Source organism: Fonsecaea multimorphosa (assembly GCF_000836435.1).
Source record: "Fonsecaea multimorphosa CBS 102226 unplaced genomic scaffold supercont1.19, whole genome shotgun sequence".
NCBI lineage: Eukaryota > Fungi > Ascomycota > Eurotiomycetes > Chaetothyriales > Herpotrichiellaceae > Fonsecaea > Fonsecaea multimorphosa.
The window spans coordinates 83,037-100,112 of NW_015971653.1; the positions used below are offsets into that span (position 1 = coordinate 83,037).

Here is a 17,076-nt window from a genome sequence, read left to right on the forward strand (position 1 = left end):
CCAAGACCCGAGATGTTGGGATGCTGTCGCCAGTCAGAGAAGGACGATCCGTCACGCGATTGAATGGGTCAGAATCGCTCGTCCTGAGAGTTTCTTATGGCGTGCTGTTGCACTGGGAGCGTCATGAGAGGAGGTAATGGGCAGTTTGGGGGCGCACAGGGCGAGTGCGGTCACAGCGAGTAAGGCAGACTCGCATTCTGTGTTTCAGTTATTTGTATTGAGCCAAATCAAGGACAGAGCGAGGCGTGGACCGGTGAGAGGTGAATGGTCAGTGGGCGGTGGTGAGTTTGAACGATGAACAGCTGACCAGTATATATGGACCATGGGCCAAAGTCTGCCCTGTGGAACCCAGCTTTGAGACTGGGCGCGGTGCCGCTTGTACATACTCTGTTGCATTGGTAGAGCAGGACTGTACGGAGCATGTAGGTGTGCAAAAAGGTTACTAGGTAAGCAGGTGAGCAGGAAAGTCGCTGCAGGTGAGGGGTTCAGGTGTCGGCATCACGGCCCAGGGCATACAAGGGCCACAAAAGGGCATACTGAGTACCTAGTAAGGCTAAATTAAGGCAGGCGAGAGCGGCTGGGCGCCCGGGTAGCCAATTGATGCCCATTGATCGGCTTCGGTCCAGAACTCGGGCACCAGGCTTCGAGGCCAAACCCCATCGCTGCCCATCTCCACAAACCAACTAAGCAAGATCCAACGCCGACTCGTATGCGTGCTTGACCCGTTGCCATCACCCATTCCTCGTCGGCTTCACCTCAACTTGGTCATCACCTGCGCTCTCAGCCTGCCTACATTCAATGTTTCTTGATCCATCCTCTTCATCTACCAAAGTCAAGACGCCGATCTCCAGTCCCATTCTCAGTCCTTGTCCTTCGATTGAACAGTTGGCTGCCCACACAAAGCCACCGTCGACGACTGAGCCCGCGATGCCTGATCAGCTACGCCTGACTCTACCCATACGTATCTAGAGGCTCGGCTCCCACAACCATATATATTCTTCGAGCCCGTCTCGGTGTCGAAGAGATCTTAGCGTCCAAAGAACCTCATTGTCCGTACACGAGCTGGCCTAGTCCGCAACTGAACCGAGCATGGTGTCCGTACCTTTCTTGCGCCCGACGCGAAATTCAGACCGACTATACTAGACCATGAGCTGAAGGGAAACAGCGACAAGGGTGAAGTTTTTAACGTCGGAGGAAATATTGTGGGGATAAGAGAAGGTACGAGGAGCACGCATATTGTCATCCACGAGCAAGAGCATCCTTTGTCAATGAGGCTTGAACTTCTCCAGCTGGTCATCAGCGCTGCATCGCACAGCAAATTGTGTGCTATTCGACTATCTGGCTAGCATCTGTCCGGTACCGCTGTTCGTTCTGCGCCCGTTGCGGTTCTCTCCCGCAGGCCACATGGTTATCTTTCATTCATACTCTCTATGAAGAATGCCAGAGACATGGTTGCTCAGTTGAACTGACGTGGAGCCTTAGATACGTACTAGTCCTTGCTCTCCCATTTCTCGCCATGTCCCGTTCGAACAACGACGTCGCGCCATGGGACACCAGACCCTCGCAGCCAATGCCTCCGAAGGCCATGGCCATCTTTGGCACCGGAGGCAATCCGAATGCCACAGGCCGTCAACAATTCTCGCAACCACGAGCAATCAACGACATTGCGCCTTGGGACACTCAGCATCCTGACGATGACGATATAGACGATATAGCGCCTTGGGAACGAGATCCTCAGGCACACATCTCAGGCTCGCGGCCGCTGAATTCATCCTACTTTAGCGATTCTAGCGGTCGCGATGCTCCGGGCTCGTCAAGGCGTCCGGATACTGCAAGAACCAATACGTCAGATTCGCCAGAGTATGATGGTGATGCAAGACGACCGTCTATAGCCAGCGCTACAACTGTCAGCAGCACAGGTTCAAGGAGCAGCGCCGCCAATGGTCGATTCCATAAAAGCTTGAAGGGTTTCTTTGGCGAAGATCCTACGGATTCGCGGAAAGGGTCAACGGCAGATTTGGCAGAGCTAGCACCACCTGCCAGCTCATCAGACAAGCCATCACAGCGGAGTGGTTCGGTCCAGACTCAGACCACCCTCGACGAACGACCCAAGACCCCTGCTCCTCCTCCTTCCAGCGATGTTACCCCTTGGGCTTATCAGAACTTTGAGGATGTCTCAAACTTTGGCTCTGCACCGATACGGCAGGAACAGCAGCAGCAGCAGCAGCAGCCACAACAAGAGTCTCTGCAGCCAACCCCACCCGCGTCTACCCACCGGCGTGGTCTGCTCCATCGCCACACAAGAAGCAAAGAAGACCCGCCCAAAGGCCAGTCAGCCCCTACTTCTATACCCAAACGGCCTTCGACAAGTCGGGAATCCTCGACAAGTAACCTCGCTTTCTACCGCAATACACCGCCAAATAGCACGCCCATGAGCTCTTCTACAACGCTCGCTCGTAACGCCAGTCCAGCGCCTCAATCACGCAAGGAACCGCCGACGCAATCGGAAAAGAGATCGATATTTTCAAAGCTCACCAAATCGCGTAGGGACAAGCATTCACCCCAGCCTGAACCGATCAAGACCAATGTTGAACCACCACGGCCGCCCGAGGAGCAGAAGAAGGGCAGAACCCAGTCGACAAAAACCACAGCCTCGGACCTTTCTGACAATAAAAGAGATAGAGAGACGAGCGTTACGTCAGTCGACAGCGCTTCAACAATCAAAGCCACCGACCCTTCTCCCAAGCTTGACCGGACACAAACGGCTTCATCGAAGACGAGCAGATTCACGAGGCATGGCAGGCATCGCGGACCTAGTATCCAAAGCGATACCTCCGATAAGGGCAAAGCCCCAAGTCAACAAGCTCCAATGCAAGCTGGCGTCTTCAGCCTCGACACTAATTTCGATGACATGTCAGACATCATCTCTCAGCCGCCGGCTCCAAAAACTCCCGGAGAAGCTGGGATTTGGACGGGAAAGGCTTCCGCGACGCCGATGTCAGAACTCTCTGCCCCTGCTTGGGATGCCCCAGATAGCTGGGCTGTCAAAGGACAAGAAGATGAGGTTCTTGACAGCTTACCAGAAGCCAACGAGGATGGGTTACCGGCTATCCAGGAAGAGGATGGCATCTCCTACTTCATGCGTGTCTTCAGAACGGATGGCACGTTTGCGACGTTGTCCATGTCCATCAATGCAACTGTGGCAGAAGTGCTTCAATCTCTTGCCAAGAAATCTGTACTACATGATTCTATTGATAACTACCATCTCCTCATGCGCAAACATCAACTGTCGAGACAGCTAGGGTCGGGAGAACGTCCTGTGGCCATGCAGAAGAAGCTCCTGTACCTTGCAGGCTACACAGAAAGAGACAGGGTTGAAGAGGTGGGTAGAGAGGACAATAGCTACCTCATCCGTTTCACGTTCAGCCATGAGAAACAGACGGGATATGGCAGTGGCCTTGACAAAGACCCAGCATTCAACAAAATGCAGAAATTCAGCCATGTGGATCTCTCAGGGAAGTCACTGGTGACAATACCGATTATCCTCTATACAAAGGCGTCTGAAATAATATCCATCAACCTTTCACGGAATCTTGCACTCAGAGTGCCAAAGGACTTCATCACCGCCTGCATCAACCTGCGCGAGATTAAATTTACCGGCAACGAAGCGTGGCGTCTACCACCTAGTTTGGCTTGGGCAAGCCGTCTAACTGTGCTTGACGTGTCAAACAATCGACTGGAACAATTGGAACACGCGGAGCTGCACAGGTTAATGGGCCTTGTGAGTTTGAAACTGGCAAACAATAAATTGTCGGAATTGCCGCCCAACTTTTCGTACTTCCGCCAGCTTCGCAGTCTGAATCTTTCATCCAACAACTTCACCACGTTTCCAGAGAACATATGCAGTTTGAAGTCCTTGGTGGACCTTGACATAAGCTTCAACAAGCTGTCCTCGCTTCCGAAAATCTCACAATTGACCACTCTCGAACGCCTCTGGGTCACGAATAATGATCTGAAAGGTCCTTTCAACGAGACTTTCGCAAGTCTGATTAATCTGAAGGAGATCGATGCAAGATTCAATGCAATAACGAACATCGACAATGTGACAAGCCTTCCAAATCTCGAACAGTTGCTTGTTGGCCACAACAACATCACGACATTCAAAGGGTCGTTTCCAAAATTGCGTGTGCTGGTCCTGGATCACTGCCCGATCACGTCCTTCGAGTTAGATGAACCTGTGCCAACACTCTCTAGCCTTAACATTGCTTCAGCGAAACTTGTCGAGTTCAAGGAAACAATGTTTGACCACATGCCAAACTTGCAAAAGCTAAATCTGGACAAAAATCATCTTTCGAACATGTCATCCCAGATCGGAAGGCTCACCAAACTAGAGTTCCTGAGCATGGCCAAAAATCCACTGAATATAGTTCCGCCTTCCATCGGAAATCTCGCGGAGCTCAAATTCCTGAATCTTAGGGAGTGCAATGTCAAGAGCCTCCCTCCCGAAATCTGGTATTGTAGGAAGCTGGAGACACTGAATCTTTCCTCAAACGTCCTGGAGACATTTCCTAAGCAGAACGCTGCTCCGCCTCCAAGTGAGCTTAAGGATTACACACCGACGGCAACGCCTGGGCTGTCAACCTCGCCTAGCTTCGACGATCTTGGCAAGCTTGAAGACTTTCAAGCGCGCCGACCGAGCCAGGCGTCATCGGGAATGATGAGCATCGGTAGTTCTCAAGGCGCACGGAAGAATTCTGTTGTGTCGTTGAGCGCTCATCGAAAGCAATCCGTGATCTCGAGAACCAATACAGAGTATTCGATGTCGACTGCAACTCGCAAAGATTCCAACATATCACAAGCCCGGCTACACAACACATTTGCAGGATCCCTGCGATATCTGTATTTGGCTGATAATCGACTTGAAGACGACATCTTCCGTGAGCTCGTCCTTCTGCCTGAGCTTCGTGTTCTCAATCTGTCCTACAACGAACTGGACGACTTCCCTCAAGGAGTGTTGCGACGTTGGCCTCAACTAAGTGAGCTCTACCTCTCTGGAAATGAGCTAACGTCTCTGCCCTCCGATGACCTCGAAGAGAGTAGTAATCTGAGAATATTGCATTTGAATGCAAACCGTTTCCAAGTACTTCCAGCGGAGCTCTGCAATGTGCACAAACTGTCCACCCTTGATGTCGGGAGCAACTCATTGAAATACAACGTCTCAAACTGGCCGTACGATTGGAACTGGAATCGCAACACAAACCTCAAGTATCTGAATTTCTCCGCCAACAAGCGCCTAGAAATCAAGCCTGCTGCACACCAAAACCAGGCACACTTCCATTCAATGAACCGCAATGACACTACAGACCTTACAAGCTTCAACACCCTGAAATACCTTCGCGTGCTGGGTCTTATGGATGTGACACTGTTGACGAACACGATTCCGGATGACAATGAAGATCGCCGCGTACGAACCTCAGCTTCAGTAGTTGGGGCATTGATGTACGGTATGGCAGACACTTTGGGCAAGAACGAGCATCTGTCAACCCTGGATCTTCTGAAACCAAACTTTCGAGGCCAAGACAGCGAGATACTTATTGGCATGTTTGATGGCCAGACAATGTCGAGCGGCGGATCTAGGGTTGCAAAGTATTTGCACGAGAACTTCTCGGCAGTCTTTTTTGAAGAGCTGCAGAAGGCCGAGAATTTGAAGGATACACCGATAGACGCTCTCAGGCGGACCTTCCTAGCAATCAACAAGGACATGGCAAATTTTGCGAGCAGCAACTTCGACACTAAGGAACACAGGTTGGCTAATGGCCACAGGGGCTCGACTGTCGCAAACATCCTCGGCCCCGATGATCTGAGTTCAGGTGGCGTGGCGGCAGTCTTGTACATCAATGGGCAGGATTTGCATGTCGCCAATGTTGGTGATATTGAGGCCATACTAATCCAATCCAATGGCCAACATCGACAATTGACACGGAAACACGACCCAGCGGAGCCCGGTGAACGCGAGCGGATTAGGGAGGCGGGAGGGTATGTCTCTAGGCAAGGCAAACTCAACGATGTCCTCGAAGTGAGCCGAGCATTTGGCTATTACAGTCACATGCCATCCGTCATCGCTGCGCCTCACACGTTCAAATGCCAGATTACCGAATCCGACGAGCTCATCGTCGTGGCCACGAAAGAATTTTGGGATTATGTTACGGTCGACGTTGCCGTCGATGCGGCGCGAGCCGAAAAGAACGATCTCATGCTGGCAGCACAGAAATTGAGGGATTTAGCAATGGCATTTGGTGCAAGAGACAAAATCATGGTCATGGTGCTCGGAATTTCAGACCTGAGAAAGAGAGGCAACCATCGGTTCCGAGGCACCAGTCTGTCGATGGCGAAGGAGATGGGTCTCGATGAAGGCGCCATATTTCCCAGTTCCCGGAAAGCTCGGCGGAAAGGTGAACAACTTGTGGGCGACTCTCGACTTGCCAGACTCGAAGAGCCGGATCCGCCTGTTGGTGATGTAGCGATCTGCTTCACTGACATCAAAAACTCAACAGCATTGTGGGAGATCCTTCCAGTCCCCATGAGATCGGCGATAATGATGCACAACGAGCTCATGCGGCGACAGCTTCGCATCATCGGTGGTTACGAAGTCAAGACCGAAGGCGATGCATTCATGGTCTCTTTCCCAACAGTGACATCGGCGCTACTTTGGTGTTTCAGCTGCCAGAGTCACCTCCTGGAATTGCCCTGGCCCCAAGAGATCCTGGAGACGGTTCATTGTCAGGAAAAGTTGGACTCGGAACAGAACACCATCTACCGTGGGCTGTCAGTAAGAATGGGTATGCACTGGGGCCGGCCCGTGTGCGAGCAGGATCCAATCACTCGAAGAATGGATTACTTCGGGCCCATGGTCAACAAAGCCGCCAGAGTGTCCGCTGTGGCCGACGGTGGACAGATTACTGTGAGCAGCGACTTTATTGCCGAGGTTCAAAGGACACTGGAGAGCTACGCAGACGATGACCGGCGAGATTCTGTAGGCTCGGAGGACACGGTTAACGACGACCCACTGTCAATACAGATTCGTCGTGAGCTCCGTCAACTTAGCAGCCAAGGTTTTGAGGTCAAAGACCTTGGAGAGAAAAAGCTGAAGGGTCTCGAAAATCCCGAGTACATCTACCTGATGTATCCTCACTCTTTGGCGAGTCGACTGGAAATACCACCTGGGGCTGAGCAGAAAGTCCAGCTTGGAGGCGAGGGGCCTGCCACGGTTGACGACAAAGGCCAACCAGGTACTCTCGGTAAAGATAGCCAACTGAAGGATTTGCAGCTTGATGAGGTCTGGAAACTCTGGGATATTGCCCTGCGCCTGGAGATGCTGTGCAGCTGTCTTGAGGTCCCCGAGCGGGCAGCAGGACTGCACAAACCTGAATTGAGTCTGCTCACCAGAATGAAAGAACGCGGTGGCGTCCAAACAGATGGCTTCATGATGAATTTGCTAGAACATCAAGTGACGCGGGTTGAGGTAAGCAGACGAGGTTCTTCCATTGTCTGTGGGAGAGACGAACTAACATTTCGCAGGCATGTGCAACTACTCTGCAGCTTCGACACATGTATCAGCCTTTCCAGAAGGGAGTCAGTCTCTTTGATCAGGCCAAGCCGATCAGCGAAATTCTGCAGGAGATATCGACGATCCTGGCCGAAGTTAAAGAGGAACGAAATCAGATTCATACTCCCGACACTGGGGAAGAAACAGACTCAGAATAAGGGAAACGGCAACGGTGATGTTGATGACGCATATGCCCCTTGGGAGTCACCGAATTTCACAGGCGAGATTTAATGCGCTCGAGACTCTAATCGCCGGCTGCGCATCATCGTCTGTACGACCAGGGAGCTCATGACTCGGTAATTGATACTTCCACAACACGGAAGGATCTGCTATTAGTATTGGGAGGGCATTGGGATGGAAGTTATGAACAGGATCATTGGCACTTTGCGATTCAGGCTAGATGCCTAACCAGGGGGGTTGGGATGGGACTGCGGTTCGATGAGAGTTTTATACAATGACCAGGCAGGGGCTTTTGGGAAAGGATGAACGCCGTTACGAACAAACCGATATGCGTTGTCGAGCGTCTGGAAGCTTTGGATTAGGTGCCTATGCACATAACTTGTTACTTGTTTACTTGCAAGAAAGGGAGGGGATGTTCAGGATATGCTATCCTTTGCAAACATGGCTTTTGGTCAAGCATTTGTTTTCACTCGCTGCCCGGATGCTGCGATTGAAAGGTGCAACATGAGGTTTTCATATCAGTTTGGAGGAAGTGAACAGAAGGGGACAGGACAGTACAGCACAGCTATAGCTACAGCTATAGCGTTACTCAAAAGACGACTATGAATTTGTTACTGCCAGCCAGTTATTCATATATCTGCTGCCACCTTTTGTGCCAGTACCGATTGAATATTTCGAGGGTGTGTCTTGCTATCGAGCCTCAGCCTTACGCCATGCTTTCAGCCTCATCCTCCAGCCACAGCCTTGATACATGGAGTTATATGCTCTGAATATGGTTACCAAGAGGGCTCGTTCGTTCGCCGGATATTACTCGTATGATCGGCGTCTGCTATGACCGCATCACTAGGGCAAGGATCTTGTATTTGGCTGGCAAATCCGGATCGACCTCGTTTCCCCGAGCAATACTCCGAATGCCATTCATCCAACCATCCGTGTATGTTTTGTATGTATGATGACGTTCCCAGCTCATGGTTACCAGCTACCTCTTGGTTTTATCTGCATACCGTTCTCGAGACCTCGATCTAGGATGTGTAGCTGATTCCGGCCGAGTTTTCAAATTAGAGAAGAAGGCTGACGCTTCCCGTGGTTCATACACGCGGATATACACCCTGTGCCGGCAGCGTACTTCGCGAGGCTCGATCGCGCGTGCCTTCCCCCTACTACGCACTCTTTACATGAACAAGATCATTAGCCCTTATTCCTCATTCTCAAAATCCTTGACAAAAAGCAGAGTAATCATCCAAATGAAACACTACCACTTTGAAAGCAAGCCTATAGCTCATCCCGATGCTGTCGTCTCCGGGCCCCATTACCGCTTCACCGTCCTCACCGACCGTCTGATCCGGTACGAGTGGTCATATGACGGCAAATTCGAAGATCGAGCCTCTACCTTTGCCATCAACCGGGAGTTTCCCGTGCCCAAGTTCCAAGTGGTTGACAGACCAGACGAGCTCGAGATCATCAACGATCATTTCCACCTGAGTTACGACAAGAAGCGGTTCAGCGCCAGTGGGCTGTTGTGCAGCTTCTCGGCCAAAGTTACTCTATGGGGGGCGCAGTGGCGGTACGATGCCCAGCCGAGCCATGGCCGCCGGGAGAATCTGGGTGGGACGGCCAGGACGCTGGATGAGGTTGACGGGCGGTGTGATATGGGCACCGGCGTACTGTCCACGTTTGGGTATGCCGCACTCGATGATAGCAAGTCGATGCTGTTTGATGGCCAGGGGTTTGTGGCTGGTCGACGACCCGGTGATCGGATTGATGGCTATCTCTTCTGCCATGGTCATGATTACAAGGGTGCGATCCGGGACTTTTACGCCGTCAGTGGCAAGCAACCATTGCTGCCCCGGTGGGCTCTGGGAAATTGGTGGTCGAGGTACTACAAGTACCATCAGGACGAGTACATTGGTCTGATGGACCAATTCAAAAGCAAACAAGTTCCCTTGTCGGTCGCTGTCGTCGATATGGATTGGCACATGGTGGATGATCCTCGAGTGCCTCACGCCGGGTGGACGGGTTATACCTGGGACAAGAAACTGTTCCCGGATCCCGCGACGTTTGGACGAGAGATTCACAGTCGCAATCTGAAGATCACCCTCAACGACCATCCACATTCGGGCATCCACTCGCATGAAGATTCGTATGAGGAGATGGCCAAGTTTCTGGATCACGACACTACCAACAAGAATCCCATCTTGTTCGATCCGACCAGTCCCAAATTCATGGAGGCCTATCTTGGGATTCTTCACCGAAGTATTGAGCAGATCGCCTGTGACTTCTGGTGGATTGACTGGCAACAGGGCTCTCACACCAAAGTGCCAGGAATTGATCCCCTGTGGCTACTCAATCATTTCCATTTCCTCGACAACGCGCTTGGTGGGAAGCAGCGTCCGCTCATTTTTTCACGGTATGCTGGACCCGGCAGTCATCGCTACCCCGTGGGGTTCTCGGGTGATACGGTGACGACGTGGGCCTCGCTGGAGTTTCAGCCTGAGTTCACTGCCACGGCTTCGAATATCGGGTACGGCTGGTGGAGTCACGACATTGGAGGGCACTTTTTCGGAAAGCGCGACGACGAGCTGGTGACCCGTTGGGTGCAGTTTGGCGTCTTTAGCCCCATCATGCGTCTGCACTCGTCCAACTCAAGGTGGACGTCCAAGGAACCCTGGCTGTATCGCAGGGAAAGCGAAGATGTCATCGAGGGATTCATGCGCCTTCGCCATCGTATGATCCCTTACCTCTACACGTGCAATGTCCGCGCATCGACCCAGGACGAGCCGCTCCTGCAGCCCATGTACTGGCTATTTCCCGAGCGCGGCGAGGCTTACCAGGTGCCCAACCAGTACTTCTTCGGCTCGGAACTGATTGTAGCCCCGATCGTGAAGCCACGGGACAAGCGGACGAATCTGGCGTGTGTCAAGGCCTGGTTGCCGCCCATGCATCGCCACGTGGATATCTTCACGGGCACAGTCTACGACGGGAACAGGGAGCTGAACATGTACCGCCCGTTGCATGAAATCCCCGTGTTGGCACACGAAGGCAGCATCATCCCCCTGGACGCAAACAAGACGCCCGGCAACGGTGGTCTCAACCCGGAACACTTTGAGGTGCTCGTGGTGATCGGACGCAACGGACAGACTTCCGTCCTTGAAGATCCCGCGGACGACTCGGATCAGGTGAAGAAGGAGAGTCCTCAGACCGGCGAACGCGGCTCGCTCATCCAATACGACCAAACCAAGGGTGAACTCACCGCACACGTCACGGGCCGGACGTGGAGTTTCCGTTTCCTCGCCGTCACTGAGATCCCCGAGGGTCTGAAAGTCACGGTCGACGGTCAAGACCGCACCAAGGACACCGATGTCGTGGTCTCAAAGTTCCCAGACACCCCTTCGATGCTCGTACACGTTCCCCCGGCGCTGCACATGGACAAATACACCATCACTATATCTCTAGGAGGTAGTGATCCACAGTTGAGTGTGTTGGACCACAAGCCGCGGATCGAGAAGCTCCTGCTGGACTATCAGACCGAGTTCGACATCAAGGACCGGATCTGGAGCATTGTCGACGACAGGGAGAGCGCCATCAACGTCAAGATTGGGAAACTGTTGAGTCTGAGCGTTGACGAGACGCTGACTGAGCCGATTGCGGAGTTGATCTTGAGTGATGTTAGAGGGATCCAGTTGTGAGGATCTCGAGGCTTTGGAGCTTGGGACCTCCAAGTTGAGAAGTGCTATGTGGGAGGAGGACTGCGTGGAGACCTTGAAAGGAGGTGGGCAGGCATGCATAGTCAAGGTAGAAGGAATGGCCTGAACGTGCATTTGCCCTATAGCCTTGTAGAGGTGTTTCTTTACAACAAAAAGGTGTTATTGCTGCTACTCTATGATCGATTCGCCAGGCTTTTTCTTTTTTCAAAGCGGCTTCAAGGCGATTAGACCCAAGGCCACTGCAACTATTCCGGCCATGTGTATGCAACTCAAAGCGACAACGTGATAGATGCAGGGAGGACGTGAAGGTCCTTTGTTTCAACTGTCTGTTGCAAAGCTAGTTCTTCTCAAAAAGTCACTGCTTAGTATTCACAATTTGCTCTCGCGCGCAGCCATGGCGGGGAAGACCTTCTCCTCCAACCACTCGCCAATGAGGCGATTACAGTCCTCAGGCCTCTCCCACAGGGCCCAGTGACCGGCATCGACCTCGCGCCAGGTCAAGCGTGGGATGCGGTCGGGCATCTTGGCGGCCATGAAGGGCTGGAGGGCCTGGTCCTTTTTGCTCAGCACGAACAGGACCTCCTGGTGCAGCTTGAGGTCGCGGTCGGCCTGTTGCGGGTCCTTGCGGCCACTGCCGAAGAAGTCGCGCCACTCGTTCATGTAGTTGACCTCGCGCGTGCGGTACCAGTTGAGCGGGCCGTAGACGCCGTGGCGGGCGTACTCGTCGACGTAGTACGCGAGCTCGTCGTCCGCGAGCAGCTTGGTGGTGCCCATGCGCGCCTGTTTCGCCAGGTCGAGCCCCTTGTGGGCGTCAAAGGCCACCTCGCGGGTGTCGGTCGTGCGGCCCCCGTACATGTTGACCAGGAATTGGCGGATCTCGGCCTTGGATTGCACGGCGTCCTCGACCTCGCCCGACACAAAGTGCTCCTGGTAGCCGAAGTTGGGCAGCCGCTTCTGCACCTGGATCCCCAGGGGCTCGTACTTGACGTTGGGCGGGAAGTAGGGCGTGCAGATGCTGAACACCGCCGCGATCAGCTCCGGGTAGTACTGCGCCACCCGGTACACGATCGACCCGCCCCAGTCGTGCCCGCCCAGGATGATCTTGCTGAGCCCCATCTGCCGGCACAGCTCCGCCATGTCGTCCGCCGCCCGCCGGTAGCTGTAGTCTTGCAGCGTCCACTTGGGCGCGTCGGTGCGTCCGTACCCCATCGTGTCCGGCGCCACCACGTCCAGCCCCAACTTGGTCAGGAACGGGATCTGGTACCGCCAGCCCATGCTGATATCCGGGAACCCGTGGATCAGGAAGATTGTGCCTCGTTTTGGCGCCGACCCCGACGCCGGGCTGAACAGGTAGCCGTACGTTTTCCCGTTCAAGAAGGCCGAAAGGAACGAGATTCGAGGGTCGTTCTTGACTTTGATCTTGTCGACCGTGAAGCGTTGGTTGTTGGCCATGGTCGAGGTCGCTTTCTCTTCTGGGTTTGGGTTTGGTGATGCTCTAATTGCTGATGTCGTTTTTCCCTTTCTTCTCTTCTTTTCACTCCGCAAGGAATTGGATCTGTTGCCCCAGATATTGGTATCGCTCCGTGAGTATATATCTGACCCAGCCAATCAGATGCTGGACTCACTCCCTTGCTTGTCTGGACGTTCCCGGATGTTGCCCTCGGTTACACAGCCCAACAGAGGATTCACCCGCCTTTACCTCGTAATCGTCAAATGGCCTGAACACTTGCTGGCTCGTGCCGTATTCTATGGCATGGCAGATATCCTGGAGATAAGTCTGGGAAGAAAGAGAGAGGATGACGAGAAATATAAGTTGATATATACAGGAAACCCACCGTTGCTGTTGTTGTACGGGATAGCTGTTGGTAAGGGACAGAGTTACTGTAGAGCTGCCAGCCACAAGCCGAGGCTCAGATCCAAGGATGTCAAATGGGCCCCGGAAGTATATTTTTGCGGGGGACTCGGAGCTTGGAATCCGCCGGATGATTCGCTATTTCTCCGGATGACTATTATTTGCTTGGCAAGCCTTATGCAAACGAAACTTGCCTCTACACGGTGTCCCAGGCTCACCGGGTCAGATGGAAAGCGGCGAGGGAGGAGGAAGAACATGGCTGGCTCGTGGGACGGATTCATTTATCGAAAAAGGGTGCATTGAAGTGTTACCCGAAGATCCTCATTCTGCGCCCCTGCGCATATTATCTGACCTGGCCGCGTCAGAAAGTACCAGCCAAGTACCAGGCCCTGAGATAAGAGGTTATGGCGTGATGAAGGCCCCAAATGAGCAAGCCCAATCATCTCCCTCCTGGCCACTGCGTCCGTGACGCGACTGACCCGCGAACTGATGCGATACATTCGGTCAAAATATGTTGACATCTCGACATTTGTTCCTGTGCGTTCAGTTTGTCAGCACGGGCCTGCCTGTGCAGTAGCATGTTTTGCCCAAGCCGGTGTGTACAAGCCCAACCTTCTCTTATATGCCGGTGAGCTGTAGTCAGTTGGTCTTTTGGGTCTGCTTCAAGGACGTCTTTTTTGGGTGTTGAATTGATTATTCATGGCCCCCGAGATGCAGGACCTCGAGACATCGCCTCTATTGTCCCCCGATCCCGAGCAAAGCTCCGTGCACGATGCGGAAAGCCTAACGCCCAATAACCCAAAGGACGAGAGAAATATCGACAACGATGTGCTGCCAGAAACGTCGACAGCGGGGAGAAACATTGGCTGGGGAAGCGCCTACATCCTGGTTATCTCTCGAGTCATCGGATCAGGTATTTTCGCAATGCCTGGAACAATCGTCCAGAACGTAGGCAGTCCTGGCTTGGCTCTGGTCCTGTGGGTTGTCGGAGCTCTCGTTGCGTGGGCAGGATTAGCCATCGACATGGAATATGGATGTATGCTTCCTCGTTCGGGCGGAGTAAAAGTGTATCTGGAGTATACCTTTCGCAAACCGCGGTTCCTCACCTCGACTCTGGTGGCTGTCCAGGCCGTTCTCCTCGGATTCACGGCAAGCAATTGCATCGTCTTTGCGAAATACACCCTTTTCGCCGCCGGCGCTACTCCCAACGACCTGAACACCAAATTACTGGCGGTCGGATTGTTGACCTGGATCACAATCGTCCACAGCTGTTTCTACAAGACAGGAATATGGATCCAGAATCTGCTAGGTTGGGTCAAGGTCGGGTTGATTGTGTTCATGATTCTGACGGGAATATTTGTGGTTCTGCTGCAACCTCACACTTCGTCTAGCGACGTGCCCGACCACGCCTCAGCTACAGCATGGGGTGATCTGTGGACTGGCTCCGACTGGGCGTGGAATAACTTGTCGACAGCGTTTTTCAAGATCCTCTACTCCTACGCGGGACTCAGCAATGTCAACAATGTCCTCAACGAGGTGAAGGACCCTGTCCGAACGCTCAGATCAGTCGGTCCGGTTGCGTTGCTGACGGCTTGCATCATGTATGTGCTCGTCAACGTCGCATACCTGTCCGTGGTGCCACTTGAAGAGGTCAAGCGCAGCAGAGAGCTCATTGCAGCTCTGTTCTTCGAGCGAGTCTTTGGGGCTGGCTTTGGCAACAAGTTCCTTCCCCTTGCTATTGCTCTCAGCGCTGTAGGGAATGTCATGGTGGTCACCTTCAGCTTGGTATGTATTTCTCCCATCGAGCAGTCAGCGTCCTAACAGTATGACAGGCTCGAGTCAACCAGGAAGTCGCGCGGCAAGGGTTTCTTCCCTTTTCGGAAATTCTGGCTTCCAACAAACCGTTCAATGCACCCCTTGGCGGGCTTCTCGTCCACTATGTGCCATCTGTGCTGGTCATCGTCCTACCGCCTTCTGCCACAGTATATGCTTTCATTGCCGATGTTGAAGGATATGCGGGTCAATTTTTTGCTCTGGCCGTCGGTGCTGGCTTGATCATTCTCCGCAGCAAAAAGCCCGATCTGCGACGGCCGTTCAAAGCTTGGATTCCGGCGGTATGGTTCAGAATCATACTATCCGTGGCATTAATTGGTGCTCCGCTATTTCCTTCCAGCAAGGGATCTTCGGATGTCAACTTCTTCTACGCCACATACGCGTTGGTCGGCATTTCCATGTAAGCAGCGTCCCCACACAAAGACGACATATGCTGACCATCTCTATAGACTCATTTTCGGAGTCGCTTATTGGTTCGTGTGGACCATTGCTCTACCTCGCTATAGGGGCTACAGGCTGGAGGAAGCAACGGATGTCCTCGGTGATGGGACAACCATCACAAAATTGGTCCGCAAGGAATTATAATCACCGCAGTGTATTGATAAGCATAACGAGTGCCGATTGGAAGGGTGTGAAACAAGTCACTGTGAACGCTTCGCTTCCCTGAACATAAGACCCTGAAGGCCTGAGGACGTCGGGCACGTCATCCAATGGTATCGGCGCCCATTGGCCTCGGGTATAGATAGACACGCGTGCTGGATGACTTACCCCACACTCTATCTGACCATCGCGTGTATACAACCCAGGATGGCGTGCTACCTGACAAATCAGGAAATGCCATGGCATTGTCCATAAGTATGGGGGGTTTCTCACTTCTCCAAGAAGTGTCCAGCAAGCAATAACAACGATCATGGCATCGGCAGCGGTTCAACAGCCCGGCGGTCACTCGACCTCATTTGAGCCCTTGACGGCACAATTGAAGAGCACTTCTGCGCCTCAACCGGAGAAACATCATGTCCAGACGCAGTTGAACTACTACAAGGACCCTGGCGATGGGAGTCCCCCCGCTCCAAGTTATGTTGGCAAGCCCGAGACCTACGAGAGACCGGTGCAAACGCTCGATGTGACGGTACATGATATCCGGGGCGAAGAGAAGAACTACACGCTCGACAAGAGTGGCTTTGAGATCTACCGTCACACGAGTGTCGAAAAGGACTTTGTCGACGATGAGCAGATCAAGGCACAGTACTACCCGGAGACCGAACAGCTGTTGAAGGATGCGTGAGTGACATTTGACACACCCTGGCGCAATCCTCCCTTCCCTCTCGCTGATTGACCTCGTGTATGACAGAACTGGAGCCTCGCGCGTCCTGATCTTCGACCACACGATCCGCCGCGCGCAAAAGGACGAACGGGGCAATGCCATCACCGCCGCTCCGCTCCGCGGGCCCGTGAACCGCGTGCACATCGACCAGAGCTACAGCGCCGCCAAGTCGCGCGTGCCCTTCCACCTGCCCGACGAGGCCGACGCCCTGCTCAAGACCCGCTACCAGATCATCAACGTCTGGCGGCCCATCAAGACCATCTACAAGGACCCCCTCGCCGTCGCCGAGGCGCACTCCGTGCCCGACTCGGACCTCGTCGGCGTTGGCCTGATCTACCCGACCCGCAAGGGCGAGACTTACACGGTGCGACCCAACCCGGAGCACAAGTGGCACTTTTTGTACGGCCAGACGCCCGAAGAGGTGCTTTTGATCAAATGCTTCGACTCCAAGTTGGACGGCCGCGCGAGGAGAGTGCCGCATACCGCGTTTGTGAACCCCGACACGGTCAATGAGTACTCGAGAGAGTCGATTGAGGTGCGAGCTTTGGTTTTCCATGAGGATCAGACTGCAGAGTGA

The 17,076-nt window shown here is 53.3% G+C and overlaps 5 protein-coding genes across 5 annotated transcripts; 4 read left to right on the plus strand and 1 right to left on the minus strand.

Moving 5' to 3' along the window:
• Nucleotides 1-1,516: 1,516 nt before the first annotated feature.
• On the plus strand, nucleotides 1,517-7,764 carry Z520_08410 (uncharacterized protein; the record flags this gene model as incomplete). The annotated part of the gene is made up of 2 exons (XM_016778907.1): nucleotides 1,517-7,522; nucleotides 7,579-7,764. The coding sequence occupies 2 exons, from the start codon at nucleotides 1,517-1,519 to the stop codon at nucleotides 7,762-7,764; spliced, it is 6,192 nt and encodes a 2,063-aa protein (XP_016629826.1).
• Nucleotides 7,765-9,030: 1,266 nt separating this feature from the next.
• Nucleotides 9,031-11,472, plus strand: Z520_08411 (uncharacterized protein; the record flags this gene model as incomplete). Its single annotated transcript, XM_016778908.1, has 1 exon — nucleotides 9,031-11,472. One exon carries the CDS (start codon nucleotides 9,031-9,033, stop codon nucleotides 11,470-11,472), a length of 2,442 nt encoding a protein of 813 aa, XP_016629827.1.
• Nucleotides 11,473-11,859: 387 nt separating this feature from the next.
• Nucleotides 11,860-12,942, minus strand: Z520_08412 (uncharacterized protein; the record flags this gene model as incomplete). The annotated part of the gene is made up of 1 exon (XM_016778909.1): nucleotides 11,860-12,942. The coding sequence occupies one exon, from the start codon at nucleotides 12,940-12,942 to the stop codon at nucleotides 11,860-11,862; it is 1,083 nt and encodes a 360-aa protein (XP_016629828.1).
• Nucleotides 12,943-14,041: 1,099 nt separating this feature from the next.
• Nucleotides 14,042-15,760, plus strand: Z520_08413 (uncharacterized protein; the record flags this gene model as incomplete). The annotated part of the gene is made up of 3 exons (XM_016778910.1): nucleotides 14,042-15,127; nucleotides 15,175-15,575; nucleotides 15,625-15,760. The coding sequence occupies 3 exons, from the start codon at nucleotides 14,042-14,044 to the stop codon at nucleotides 15,758-15,760; spliced, it is 1,623 nt and encodes a 540-aa protein (XP_016629829.1).
• Nucleotides 15,761-16,085: 325 nt separating this feature from the next.
• On the plus strand, nucleotides 16,086-17,076 carry Z520_08414 (uncharacterized protein; the record flags this gene model as incomplete). The annotated part of the gene is made up of 2 exons (XM_016778911.1): nucleotides 16,086-16,456; nucleotides 16,527-17,076. 2 exons carry the CDS (start codon nucleotides 16,086-16,088, stop codon nucleotides 17,074-17,076), a joined length of 921 nt encoding a protein of 306 aa, XP_016629830.1.